The sequence below is a fragment of the Vicia villosa genome, linkage group LG2 (genome assembly GCF_029867415.1).
Source record: "Vicia villosa cultivar HV-30 ecotype Madison, WI linkage group LG2, Vvil1.0, whole genome shotgun sequence".
NCBI lineage: Eukaryota > Viridiplantae > Streptophyta > Magnoliopsida > Fabales > Fabaceae > Vicia > Vicia villosa.
Window position 1 is genome coordinate 127963970 of NC_081181.1, and position 15350 is coordinate 127979319.

The window sequence follows — 15350 nt, forward strand, 5'->3', positions numbered from 1 at the left end:
AGGTTATGTGTTTTTTGTCTGGTATTTAAGTTAACGATGAATTCTGGTTTCGTTTGGTACAAAAGTTAATTTCTTTAATTTCTAGATTTTCCTTATATGCATAGTTTATTTGATTTCGTTGACTCACTTCCAAAGTGTTTTGGAGAGACGTCCAAAAGTTAACCTGCGAACCACACTAACGACATTTTCGAATTTTATTAGTGACTCAAAACGCAAATAGCAACCTTTTACTAAAGTTATGGGAAGGATGCAACTTAAACAAGTCACTAGCATAATATGCAAAGCCCAAGTTATAAGAAAAAAATGAACATTTCCCAAAATCATTTACTCAGCTTATATATATTGGTATATACCTCATAGGATGGATCCCTTTAAATAAGTAAACAAAAATTCCGAAATAACACGATTACACAACTCAATAAAGCTTGAAATAACTAACAGACACGTCAAAACAAGCGAGATTTCACATCCTTGAAAATAAATAATACAAATGTTTTTTATCTAATTCTTTCTACCCTTAGTTTTCTTCTTGGAGACAACAACCCATCCATCATCTGCTGTTTCACCTGCAACCTCTGACTGAGGCTCGTTAACTGTCTTGCTCGTGGAATTTAAGTTAGTTTCGGATTTTTGAATGTCCATATCCATGTTTGCTGAATTATCATCGCCAATGATGTCTTCATCAGAATCATCATCATCTTCGTCACCATTCACAACCTAGCACAACATGAAAAGGTTCAACATCAATTCAATGAAAGTATATCCATCAATCAAACATGATAAATAAACAAATAGAGCAAATTTACAATGAATATCATTTAGGCTCATGTAAAGAAATTAACATAAAAGTGGTTTGTGTGAAAATCAACAACTTAACAATGTTGGTTAAGCTCACCTATAGAACATTTCCATCTAACTAAAGATTCGATGGGGGGTTGATTGCTGGGAATTAAATAAAGGCCCGAATATTGGGAAGAATGGAGGTAAGCTAAAATGCAGGCAAGAAAACCTGAGTAGGTTTTTAATGGAGCATGGGTACTCTCAATGTTTCTATTGAGTTGACAGGATATTCTCCAACCCGTCTCATAAAACAAACTCGGATACTTCATGAAGTTATTATCAATAAATCGTCGAAAGCCTCTAGTTATTTAAATGAAGACCTCTCTATAGAACAAAATACTCAATAAAACCGGACAAACTAATAAAATCATACTCAAGATCATAAATTATATCCTTCATGCATAAAAAGCAAGTAACCCCATCAACAATGTTCAATCCCAGGATCATGCAGTCCCTAAAGTTGATCGTTTCTTTTTAAAGAGGTGCAAAAGCAGAATAAAATAATACGTTAAGATGGAATAAGATGGCACAAATAATAAGATCATAAAATCATCCTTAATACAAAATAAGTAACCCAATCAACAATGCTCAATCCCAGGATCATGCAGTCCCTAAAGTTGATACTTTCTTTTTAATAAGATGCAAAAGCAGTTTATGTCATATTTCAGTATTTCACAAATATCATGTAGCTTTTTGGCCTAAAGCCCAAGTTTGGGAAAGTGTGTGTCAAAGATGCTAGAGGTGTTTCGCCGAAGGAATGGAAAGAAACATGAGGGGATTTAGAAGTATGTCAGCTAGAATGCTAGATGTGTAGATGCAATTAGACACAAAAGTCTGTAGGAGAGAAAATTGAGGTTAAGAGGAATATGGGAGGGACATCTGGTAGTATGGTACATATCAGTGTTATCAAATATCCGCCATGGACGCACTATGGGGATAATATACATGACGGTTTTTGGGCTCGCCGCAATGGTAAATTGCGGCTAAAAATTACCCTTAAAACGTTTTAAATTTAAGGAATAATTTCGGTTAATCAAAGGGAAAAGGATAGCGGGCCAGAAACCGCTCCGCTATCCCGCTATAGCGCCACTATTGACTCCTCTGCGTAAAACATTATAGCTCTTCAACAAGGTCCTTCATGAAATAGTTTAGGACTATATTGACATTAGAGAAACTGGTCTAAACTATGGACTGGACAAACTGAATATTAATACAAAGCTCTAAATAGATCATAATTGTCAGGCATAAGGGAAGTGAATAAACAAGTGCATGCTAGTCTCAGACAAGTGCATTGCTAGTTTCAGATTAAGATTGCATAAAGTCACTTGGTCGTTAGGGGAGACTAAAGAGAATATTCAGATTTGACAAGCCTTATCAGTTCAATGCTAAAAATACAAAGGCAAAAGAAAAAGCTTCCACCCTGCAAAATAAAATCCTAAATCCTAATTGGTAAGATGATCTCTCAAGGTAACTCAATTCATGATCAAAGAAAATCCCATAATTTTCTCCACAGTTTACCATACAATTAGAGAATCTGAAAGGAGACTCTATAAAAGATATTTTAACTAGAATAGAAGTGGTATGTCCTTCTAAATAAAAGAAAGCCCAGTTTCACACCAAATCTTGAAAATATTAAGAAACTAATTAGTTCAAAATTATGCTCTTTAAGTGAGTTTAAGTGGCTTGTTGAAGTTAGGATTGCTCTACAAATTGTTTCAAAGTGCACCCCACTATGGAAGAGCCAAACCTTTCCTTTGTCAATAATTCCTCACTTAAAGATTCTGCAATCTATGCCGATTCTGCATTACAGTATTAGTAGAGCTAGCATGAACTGTGTGTTTTAGAATGGAACACAACCAAATCACGCATCATAAATTGAAAAACCCCAATCAATCAAACACATCACCCCATAAATTTGATATTGCAAACCTAATAATAAAACAGTTCATATCCATTCCAAATGCATTGTGCCAAAACATACCTGTTGAACTTGAGAATGAGGAGTTGGATTACGACTAGCTTCCCGGAGACGCTCAACAGAACTAAAATCACCATCTAAGCACTCTTCATGCATAATCATTAGTTCCTCAGCTACCTCTTCAACGCTACCATCCTGAATCTCTAGATTGAAAGAAAGCATGCCTTCGTCGATTAATGTTTCCAGGTCATCAATATAAAGCGGCTCTGAGCAAAAACAATAAGAACAAAATTCAGAATGAAGTTCAAATTGAAACAAAAAAGAAAAAAAAAACAAAGGAATTAAGCGATTACTACTATTACCTTTGGATTGAGTAAACCAAGAAAGCAAATCGGCAGCGAACTGTTGAGCTTTGAGATGAGAATCCCGGCCACCCCACTCGTTTTCAACGGCGGTTCGGAGAGCTGACCAACGGCTCAAAATCAAACCAATTCCTTCGTTGAATACTTGCACTGATTGTCCTTGCAGCACTTTGGAACTCGCCATCTCGTTCTCGTAGCGGGAAGATGGTGAGAGTTAGGGTTTATGTAGCTGGTATCGGTGTGATAGAGAGACGGAGAAGGGTTTGCACGAGAGAACGTTTTTTTTGGGTGTGAAGAAAGAGCGAGTACCAAACATACACTAGGTCATGTGATGTTTTTTTTGGATTTTTTACGGGTCGGTTTACAATTGAACCGGATTTTTTACGGGTCGGTTTACAATTGAACACTCCGGTACCTTTGAATTTAGTTGGGTACCGGTACTCTCGATTCTCAACCAATCAAACACTATGACTTATTGTCATATCACGTTTTTATTTTATTTTAAATTAAACTAAATGATTAATATAATTTATACTAAAGATACCGGTACTCAACTTAACTTCATGAGTACTAAAGAATTTATCACTTTTTTAATAGTTTAAAGGAAAAAAAGTTAATATTTTAAAAAAATTTAAATTTTTATGTTTTTTTGGAGTAGGTATTATGGAAAATATGTAAAAATATTTTTGATTGGTTGTTGTTTATGAAAAAATGAAAGAGAAACTAAAATTAAATGCATTTTGCATTTAATTTTATTTTTGAAAAAATACATTTAAAAAAAATAAATGAAATAAAATTGATGATTTTTACTTATAGTTTGTTACAAGAAAAATTAATGTTTTTTATTTATAAATCATTACAATAGAGTATATATTTTCCCCTTTTATAGGGATCATATTTGAAAAACGCTCTAAAAAAATTAAGTTTCTTGACTTCTTGCTTTTTAATAGTTTTTGTATTATCTAGATTATAGGATCGGTAACATGTCGATGCTCTAAATTTGTATACTTTGAAATTATTTGCAATGTTTGTTTTATTTTGCTTGATTATTTTTCATACTTCACTTTTTACATTGCATTGGTACATGTAATGTTCTTTTGCTACGAGACCAGTTAGGTTTGAGCCCGGATGTGGGTGAAGTCTCATAGGAGAAGTTGCTTTCATTGGTTGTTGATCGCGACTTTATGAGTCTATCTGGATACTAACTACAAGTGCACAGTCTAATTGCGTAGTTTTAAAAGATATCGAATCCACAAGGACTGGGAATCAATTATAGTACGATATATGTTACTAAGTTTAATTAAAGCTAATGGTTTCTTTGGTTTTTTTAGGAGGAAACGGGAATTAAAAATAGTTTGGATTAAATAATCAGCAATTTAGACATCGGTATGCAATAGTCGGACTTAAGGGATTCAATAAGTCATTGGCATTATTTTAAGTATCAAAACACTTTTTAGTATAAATTATCGACTTAAAAACCTTTATCTCACACTCTCGTGTTTATTGACTCAGATCATATGGCCAGATCTAGATGCATGCTCTCTCTGTCTCATTTAAAACCGAACATACATTTTGAAAAACAATAAAGTCTAATTAACTCTAAAGCACTCTCGCTGTATTTAGAGTTAATGTTTGATTACTACTATCTGGTAAAAACCTCAAACTCTCGTTGTGTTGATTTTAAACCTTAGTTTGTAATTTACTCTCGTAACAAAATAATTCAAAATTAATTTTAGAAATCAAGACCAGAAAAACGTTTAACTAATGTTTATGCCAAATCGTTATTGAACCCTTCGGTTCTGTGATCTTACATACCGATATTGAGAATTTAGCTAGACATGCTTTTAAATACGAACATACAGAAACAATTTAGAGATATAAATTTAAGCATGGCAATTGAATAATAAAATGATAAAAGCATATAAATTGGAAACCTGGAATTTAATGAATAAACTGGAATTATCTTCTAGTGCCAAAATATCCTTCTGCAAACGTATAAGTTCCTCTTCGATTACAAATTGAATGCCGAAAATAAATTCCTAAGTCTATGGTTGCAATAGATTCCCAATGAAGGAAACTATTGCTTTTGGAAGTAATTTAATTGCTTAAAACTAAGAAAGAAACAAATGGAAATTGCTAAGAAAACAAATGTTGCAGGAAAACAAAAGCTTGGAAAAATAATGACGGAGAGGAGAGAGCTTTAGAGAGTAACTACCAAACTTATATATCTCCAACCCATGACCTATTTTTCCTAGGATATAGGGAGTATGACTTTCTTCGTGTGAACGGGTCACCAGAAAATATAGGAGGGACTGGGCTCTATTTTTGTTCATGGGCTCTCTCCTATTTTGAATGAAATAACTGCTGTGTCAGGCGTAACATTGTGTGTGCCGAGAGGCACACTTGGCATCTGTGCCGGACGGGGCAGGGGTTGTGTCGGACGGCACAGTACTCTGTGTTGCAAATAATGCAGACACTTATGCTACTTTAGCATAAGTGTAATCTTTTAGCCATTTTCTTTCCATTTCTTCCTTTTATCTCTTTCAAGCTTAGACAAATGTAATTACCTGAAAACACACTGAAAATACCAAAGTGAAGCAGTATAATAGATTAAAATGGTAAATTAATTCATGTAAATTAAGCCTAATATGCGATATACTTTCATGTTATCAGTTGTCGAGCGATTGATTGATTCAATTCTCTTAAGATTTCATTTTTGCGACTGGTTTCGGGCACAAGCCACTGAATAATAAATAATCTAAGGTCTCCTTTTATGATAAAGTGATGGGCCAAAATACAACCAATGCGTTACGCATCAAGAGCTCTGCACCACAACATTTATTGTTTTTGGAAACACATTTTTATGCAACATGTGTAAATTATTGCCTAAAAAAGATCAGGAACGATTTTTGTTTGTTGCCAAGACAATTAACGCAACACCTCACAAATGTTCCCTAAAATACTTCTGGAAATGATTTTCAAGTGTTCTTATAATTTATCTATGACAATAACGATAAACATCCCCTTAACTTATCTTTGAATATTCTGATTTTCTTTCTCCACCTCGTATTGTCATACCCTAATTTTTACTCCTAAGATCCCATCTCATTTGCATACTTGCATTGCATCAAGATCACAAACTTGGTTGTCTTCTAACTCTTTCATCTTTGAGTTTGCCTTTGTGGAGATCATCAAACACCTATTGGTGTATCTTTTACCTTTGTGTTTGAAAATCTAGTATTCAGATCTCAGATGTCTTAAGATATGTCGAGACATTGATCTCTGAACTATATACAATGTCAGGGTAAACATGATTTACAAACAATGCTGAAAAGTAACTGGACACACAGAATTGTTAACCCAGTTCAGTGTACAACAACACCTACTATGGGGGCTACCAAGCCATGAAGGAAATCCACTATTAGAAGTATCAATTCGAAGCTAAACAACCTCCGGTTTACAACTTCTCACTTAATCCCTACCCAATGCAACTTCTACCTATAAACCTTATATATATGAGAAACCCTTCTCACTCCTAATCACCGCAGAACAACATCAATCCCAGATACTGATATTGGCATCTCCTTACCTCAATCTTCAATTACAAGTAATACAAGATTAAGAACCACTTAATCAAGAATACTTGATCTTACTTAAAGGATTCAATCAAGAACAATAGCTTGGAAACCAATCATCACACACTTAGAACAATGTATCAACGGTACCTAAGTGACATTCAAACATTCAATACTTAACAACTTATGAATGAATGACAGGACTTACAACACCATGAAAATAGTCCTTTTCTTCTATCAAGAATGATATTAGATAGGCTCACAATTAGCTCACAAATTCTAACCTATTACACTGTAAGTTCTACTCTTCAATTAGGTTTATAATCTTCTATTTAAAGCACACATCTGGTCCGGGATTTGGGCTTCAAACTACAGCAAAGAAACTGCTAAAAATCTACTAAAGCTTCTCCATAAAAATAGGTCTTAAATCATTAGTTTCCTAAATAATATCCTTATTTAGAAACTATGAATACATCTTGAAAAATAGAAGGAATCTTTTATCCTTAAACTAAGCGTCATATTTGTTTGCATAATATTTGTAATACGGTGGGAGAACTAACTTTTTGAAATGTTGCGGATAGCAAGAGTCGCCACCGACTTTTATTTTATCCAATTTATAGAAAGGCTAAAAGAACAGAAAAAACCTTTTTTAAAAGAGATTGAGTTCGGGGGGTAAGTTATACAAAGGAAAGGTGTAAGCACCCTTTGTATCTATGATTATCTATGGGCTCTTAATTGCTTAGCTCACTTTTATTTTCAAAAGGTTTGAAGTGTAGTGTGTGAATAAGAAAAGTTTTGAATAAGGACTTTAGCTTGTAAAATAAGCGTAGCCTTTTGAATTTGATTTTGAAAAAGAGTGGGAAAAGATTTTGAATTTAGAGCAAGCAATTAGTAGCAACTACCCTAAGTTTTAAAATTTGTTCTTTCAGCTTTTCAGGGCTATCCGTACCATAGGAGGGTAGGAAGTCCTTTTATTGGATTTAAAAAGGATCATCGAGATTATCGTTCGCCACAAGACTGTCCCTGCCATAAAGAGGGCATGTAGTCTAAGGGAAGGATATAATGGTCATTTAATTTTTTAGGCAACAGGCGAGGATACCTTAACAATGGGGACAGTCATCATTTATAAGGCAACCTCGAGGGACAAAATTGATGATGAATGAACTGAAGGCAACATTTGTTTTGCTTTAGGTATCCTCGGAATCGAGGGACTTTGACTCTTCAGAATTATAGTTAAAGACAATAAAATAATAAGGCAACAGGCAACAAGGCAACAAGAGAGGTTACCCCAAAGGTGTGTGTGTGGCACAGTCACGTGGTTAAATTCAGTTATTTTATCTTGTAATTAGTTATTCTAATTCAGTTAACAGGCTTGCACTCCCTAGGATTACTAACCACGCAGTTAATATCATACGTAAATTAAAATGCAGAAAATATAAAGTCCTACGCTATTACAATAAACACCTGTGGGCGGGAAAATTAAAGGCAAAAAAATAAACCTAATTACTATTACAATAAAACCCTTGAAGGGTACTAGAAAATAAAAGGCAGAAAGAAAGGTAGAAAACTTTTTGTACATGGCTTTGGGACAAATACATTATAAATTGAAATTGAAAATATGCAAGGCACAAGGTAAACAGAAAAATAAACAAGGCAAAAGGCAAACCCCATACGGGGAAAAGTTAACCAGAGTTAATAGAAAGAAATGGGTTAAATACCTAAACCTCAAGGGTTTGTAAAAAATTCTAATGGTATTAAATTAACTATTACGGTAAAAACCTAATGAAAGAAAACTAAGGGAAAACCTAAGGGGAAGACCTAAGCCTACAGTCTCTCACATTACCGATAGTCACATGATTTTGATTAAAAGGCTAAGTGTAAAAACCTAAAATTAAATTTAAATTATTAAATTATTTAAATGAAATTAGCCTAAAATTATCTATCCTAATTGTCTAACCTAATTAAAATTATTTATCTTAATTAAAAATTATCTAACAACTAACCCTAAATTATATTAATTAAAAACTTAATCCACACATTAAAAGTATTTTTGATGACAAAAAGAAAAATTAGTTTGTTTTTTAGAAGAAAAAAAAGAAATAGTTTTCAAAAAAAAAAAGGAGAAAAGAGAAAGAAAAAAAAATTAAGAAAGAAGAAAAAGAAACAGCAAAATAAAATTATAATAAAACCTGGGGCGTTTTATTCTGTACATGCAGCTTGTGGGACTCTATGGTGTACCTCATAGTTTTTAGGTGTTGGATCCACTTACTGGGGAGATTCGGTGGAAGAGAGTTGAGGGTGCAGCATAAACATGTGGTGTGCATGCGCATTGGATCTCTGAACTTGTTAATTGATAAAAAAATTGTGGACACCCGGGATCGAACTCGTGCCATGAAGATCATCCGTCTCCCTCTCTTGCCAAGCGTGCTAGAAACGTTTCTTGTAAATAAACCAAAATTAATAAATAATATATATAAAACGAAATTTAATGGTGGAAAGGCAAAAGACTTAGCTGGGCCCCATGTGTGCGTATGGCCAATAGGAATGGGAGAGAGGAATTGAGACTTTTGACTGCCCAATGGCGTGTTGACACACAGACGAAGAGAGGAAGGAATTTTTGACCAGCGAATAACACTCAACCACACCTGCAATCAACGAGTCCAGCTGCCTCGTCATCATCCTCTACCTCTGGCCCTGCGGACTCTCTTGCGGATTTACTAGCGATTTTTCCTACGGAATTTTCCGCTAGTTCATCATCTTCATCCCTGCAAAAACGATACAAGCATAAGGGGTACTTATTTTCTCATTTCGCACCGCGTGCATATGTTGCACCGCGAACCTTGGTTGCGCCGCGTGCTGTAGCGATGGTTGTTTTCTTGGAAAAGTTAAATGATGTGTAACTTTCGAACCGTAGGTCTGTTTTTAGTGTCGTTTCGAGCACGATGAATCTTACGAGATGGTCTACGTGTTTAAATGTGGAAATGAGGTGTGAATCCAAATATTTTTAAGTATGATTTTTATTTCTTGGTGAATGATGTATTGTACATATATGTGATGAGATGTGTTAAATACATGCTATGTTGAAATATTAATCATGTGACGATTTGTTTAATTGGATGATGTATTGTTGACATATATGATGAAATGTGGCAATATAAGATGTTGTTTTGAAAAACATTATGATGTGATGATTTGTTGAGAATTATATGATGATGATTGATTGTTGTGGAATGATGTGGATACATGTGTGTTCTTCTTATTGATGATCATGATTGATGTGGACACATGTATGCTCTTTAATGATGATGATGATGATAGATTGTATTTGAATGATGCTAATGTATATAAACATACTTTGATGATGATGATGATGATGTTGATGATGATGATGAAATGAGTATTTGACGATGTTACTCATTAGACTTGACGATGGTATAAGTATGTTCATGTATGTTTGCATTCATTCATGTTCATTGATGATACTGTATCCATAAGGGTGTGTTGGATCAGTGAAGGGCATGATTCCCATTGTGTGGAATCTGTGCTGGCAGGGCCGTATCTTGATGATGTTGGATCGGTCATGGGTTATTCCCATTTGATGAGGTTGGTACCACATGCATAGTGTCAGTTCATACATATGCATACTTTTATAACATGATTGGAAGTATTCCAGTGTTATAAATATTGATGATGTGTTGGTTGCGTGTTTTTTTGAATTAATGTTGAGTATGATTGTCTGTTTGAAAGATGTGTTCTGTTGGCATTTGTGTAAATGATGGACGTTCCTGATAATCTGAATATGATGAAATTGGGTGAATGATATAACTATGATGTGTTGTTATTTAAGATGCAATAACATTTGTTAACTGTGATGAGACTCACCCTTACTGTTGACATTTTCAGATTGAGGATAGCTGCTTTCGACTTGGTGAGGATTAGCTCATAAGTCAGTGTATTAGTGTAGCGTCAGGTGTCATGCTCTGATATTGTAACACTGGGGGAACGCTAGTTTAGAGTTTATGATGATACTCTATCGTGTTGTTATTGTATTAATTTTGTGGGATATTGCATAGATGATGTTATGCTTATCCGTATGATGAATTTTTCGCTGTGTTAACATGAGATGTTTATGTATTATGATGAATTGATCCTTAGTGAAAGCATGACAATGAAGTTATGATAAATTTGTTTTAATTGGAATTGTGGCGCCCTTGTTTTCATGTTTTACTCTGAATTATTTTATTAATTTCCGCAGGGTTTAGAAGGGTGTTACAGTCAGGGTAAAGAAGACTGTAGGGTTTTGATTCTCTTGGGAACAAGGCAGGGGTGGTAGAAGAGGTTAAGGAGGATGAAGAATCTGTGGTGGAGGTTGTTAAGAGAATATTTTCAGAAGGAAGATGAGAAGAGCTAGTATTTAGTGGTAGAGGGTTTAGAACTGGTGTAGAAAGAAGTGGTTGGTTTCTGTTTGAGGTGGTGGAAGAGAATGGAAAAATAGAAGGAGGAGGCTTTTTCTGAGGGGGACGGTCAGAAGAATGGTAAATTTTATGAATGATCTTCTCAAGCTGTTCATCAGTTCTTTTTACTTTGAGAGACTCTGTAGGTTTCTTCTGCTTCTTTGCTTGTTTAACATCAGGTCCTTCTTCTGTGACCTTTCTCTTCAGTTTCTTTTCTTTCTTCTTCTTTTCCTTCTTTCTTAACTCATCCAGAGATGGAAGAGTTCTTCCTCGAATCCAAGCAGGATCAACAGAAGTTTGAGCTTTAACACATGACTTCACATAACGTTTAACAGATTTGTCTAACTCCTCTTTGAACATGTGAGAGAAACTCACAACAGGAGTTCTTCTTGTCAGAATATCTGGAAACATTTTTGAAGGAGTGGTCACCTCTTCAATCAGCTGCATCCTTTTTAGAGTCCGAGCATTCAGAATAACTCCTTGGATAACAGTCAAGTTCTTAGATGAGCCAGATGTTCTCAGAATATCTATCAAGCCACTCTCAATCAGAATATTTGAAATCATCCTTCCAAGAGGGATAGTATTCTTCTTGAGTTTGGGATTCTTCTGACGTTCTTCATCTCTTGATTCTTCAATATTTGTCTTCAGATGTTGAAAAAGAATGTGTGGTAGATTGACTCTCATGCATTTTTCAATACAGAATAATATATACTTCTGATCCTGATTGACATAGGTAGCAAAGTTTGATGGTTTTCTATGATAGAGAGATCCCAGAATGATCTCAGCCCATACTCTGTTGGAAGGCTTCAAGGCAGTAGTGAAGGGAGAGGCAATACCAGAAGAAAACAACTCTCGATCAACTTTATCCCAATCAGTTCTTCCATGAAGAGCACCAGTGATTCCATTTATATCATCAAGACCATACAGTTTCCTTATCAGCTTCTCAGTCACAACAACTTCATGCCCTAACACAAAGGAGGTGATGGCAGTTGAAGTAACCGTAGCATGTGTCCAGAATTCCTTAACCAATAAAGGATAAACTGGTCCAATCAATCTTCCAAAGAAGTTTGACCATTCTTGTACTAGCATTGCAGTTTTGGTTTTGAAATCATGTGCCATAAGACTTTCAAAATCCACCATTGTTTCGCAGAGAACCTCCAGTTCATCATAAGGAATCGAACAAGACTTCAAAGGAAGATTTGCAGGTTTCCTTTGTTGAACATGATGTGACGATGATGCCTTGCGTTGTACATTCAAAGATGAAGCCATGGATACACACTGAGATTAAGGTTAGTAACTAGGGTTTATGAGAAATGAGAGAGAGATGAACGAATAAGGACAACAAACAAAGAGAGAGAATGGAAAGAGATGAAATGTTATAGAGATGAGTTTATATAGGCACGAATTTGAAATGAAATGCAATATGTTTCTGAATGAACAAGATTACAAAATGCAGAAAATCAAATGCATTTAATGTTGAGTGACGTTAGGGTAAAACGTGATATTTGAAATGATTTGCACAGTTACCTAGGGCGGCGTCTCATCAATTACACGCATGCTTGTCCAAATAGAGTGAACACATGTTCATCTTATGGAATAGCTGGTGACAGCTATTTGCTTTAAAAGAGATTCTGAATCAACTTAGACATATGAAACGTTAGCAATAACAGAATCAGAATATCTAACTGATTAACAATCAGAACTTCTTATAAAAGAAAATAAGACTTATCATTTCAAATCTAATCCATATGTCAGAACTTCTCATCCTTTCATTCTGGGCATAAATCCATACTGATATTCTTCATAATGAACTTAAACCTATCTTCAGCAAGGGGTTTTGTAAAGATATCAACCCATTGATGGTCTGTATCAACAAAGCTTAAAGATAGAACACCCTTCTGAACATAGTCCCTAATGAAATGATGTTTAATCTCAATATGTTTAGCTTTGGAATGTAAGATTGGATTCTTAGATAAACATATAGAAGAAGTATTATCATAGAAGATAGGAATGTTACTCTCATATATCTGATAATCCTCTAGCTGACTCTTCATCCAGAGCATCTGTGTACTACATCCAACAACAGCAACATATTCTGCTTCTGTTGTAGATAGGGCAATTATAGCTTGCTTCTTGCTGTACCAGGAGATCAGGTGACTTCCAAGAAATTGACAACTTCCAGAAGTACTTTTCCTTTCAACTATATCTCCAGCGTAATCAGCATCACAAAATCCTACTAAGTTGTATTCTTCAGATCTTCTGTAGACTAAACCAACATTAGTAGTACCTTTCAGATACCTCAGAATTCTCTTAACAGCTGTTAAGTGAGATTCTCTAGAATCTGATTGGAATCTTGCACACAGACAAACACTGAATAAAATATCAGGTCTAGAAGCAGTAAGATATAGAAGAGATCCAATCATACCTCTGTAGAGCTTCTAATCTACCTTCTTACTTACCTCATCCTTACCTAAAACACACGTTGGATGCATAGGAGTTTTTGCTTCTTTGCTTTCTGAAATATTAAACTTCTTCAAAAGTTCTTTCACGTACTTGGTTTGATGAACATAGGTTCCATCAAAAGTTTGATTGATCTGGATCCCAAGGAAGTACTTGAGTTCTCCCATCATGCTCATTTCAAACTCAGCCTGCATATACTTAGCAAACTCCTTTCCAAGTGTAGAATTAGAGGTTCCAAAGATAATATCATCAACATATATTTGGCAAATTAAAATATCCTTTTTAAAGGTTTTACAAAAGATAGTATTATCCACTTTTTCTCTAGTGAAACCATTATCCAGAAGGAAAGAACTTAATCTTTCATACCAAGGTCTAGGAGCTTGCTTCAGGCCATATAATGATTTCTTTAATTTGAAAACATGTTCTGGAGACTTAGAGTCTTCAAAACCAGGAGGTTGGTGGACATATACTTCCTCATCTATATAACCATTTAAGAAGGCACTCTTAACATCCATCTGATATAGAGTAATGTTATGTTAAGTGGCAAAAGAAATTAATAAGCGAATAGATTCTAACCTGTCCACTGGTGCAAAGGTTTCAGTATAGTCAATACCTTCTTGCTGACTATAGCCCTGAGCAACCAGTCTGGCTTTGTTTCTTACAACTTCTCCTTTTTCGCTTAGCTTGTTGACCCACTTGGTTCCAATGTTGTTGAATCCTTTTGGTCTAGGAACAAGATCTCATACGTCATTCCTTGTAAACTGATTGATTTCTTCTTGCATGGCAATTATCCAGTCAGCATCCTCCAGAGCTTGATCAACAGAAGTTGTCTCAATAAGAGATACTAGACCGAATTGACATTCTTCATTGTTCTTAAGGAATGCTCTAGTTCTGATAGGATCTTCTTTCTTCCCAATGATAACATCTTCTGAGTGAGTAGAGTTGAGTCTATAAGATCTTCTGATAGTTGGCTCTTCAGAAATTCTGAGATTCTCTACTGAAGCAGCAACTTGATCTTCTGACACTTTGCTTCTGGGTTCTTCAGCTTCTGAGTTAGAGATTTCAATATCTACAAAATTCTCAATCTGCTTTGGCTTTTCAAGACCAAGTTTATCATCAAATCTGATATTGATTGATTCTTCAACAATCAATGTTTCAGTATTGTATACTCTGTAGCCTTTTGAGCATTCAGAATATCCAAGAAGGAAACACTTTTGTGCCTTAGAATCAAACTTATGCAGATGATCTTTAGTGTTCAGAATATAACATACACATCCAAATGGATGAAAATAAGAAATGTTAGGCTTTATGTTCTTCCACAATTCATAAGGAGTCTTATTGAGAATAGGTCTTATAGAGATTCTATTCTGAATATAACATACAATATTTATTGCTTCTGTCCAGAAATGCTTAGCCATATTGGTTTCATTGATCATGGTTCTGGCCATTTCTTGTAGAGTCCTATTCTTTCGCTCTACAACTTCATTTTGCTGTGGAGTTCTAGGGCAAGAGAAATCATGGGCAATACCATTTTCTTTGAAATAAATCTCAAAGAATCTGTTCTCAAATTCGCCACCATGATCACTTCTGACCTTTATGATTTTACACTCTTTCTCAGATTGGATCTGAGTGCAGAAGTCAAAGAACACTGTATGAGACTCATCCTTGTGTTTCAAGAACTTTACCCATGTCCATCTGTTATAATCATCTACGATGACTAATCCATATTTCTTCCCTCTGA

General features: G+C 34.9%; 1 protein-coding gene across 1 annotated transcript; it reads right to left on the bottom strand.

The window, feature by feature from the left end:
- Positions 1 to 310: 310 nt before the first annotated feature.
- On the bottom strand, positions 311 to 3428 carry LOC131652049 (uncharacterized). The gene is made up of 3 exons (XM_058921824.1): positions 3121 to 3428; positions 2822 to 3024; positions 311 to 717 (listed from the first exon to the last, which is right to left on the bottom strand). The coding sequence occupies exons 1-3, from the start codon at positions 3302 to 3304 to the stop codon at positions 502 to 504; spliced, it is 603 nt and encodes a 200-aa protein (XP_058777807.1). The 5' UTR covers positions 3305 to 3428; the 3' UTR covers positions 311 to 501.
- Between the last annotated feature and the right edge of the window lie 11922 nt (positions 3429 to 15350).

Bases quoted from the DNA above. Each gene is read 5' to 3' on its own strand.
- LOC131652049 (XM_058921824.1), bottom strand. From the start codon at position 3,304: ATGGCGAGTTCCAAAGTGCTGCAAGGACAATCAGTGCAAGTATTCAAC. The intron at 3,025-3,120 runs GTAATAGTAGTA...GTTTTTGCTCAG, and splicing joins TTGGTTTACTCAATCCAAAG to AGCCGCTTTATATTGATGAC. The intron at 718-2,821 runs GTATGTTTTGGC...ATGTTGTGCTAG, and splicing joins CTCATTCTCAAGTTCAACAG to GTTGTGAATGGTGACGAAGA.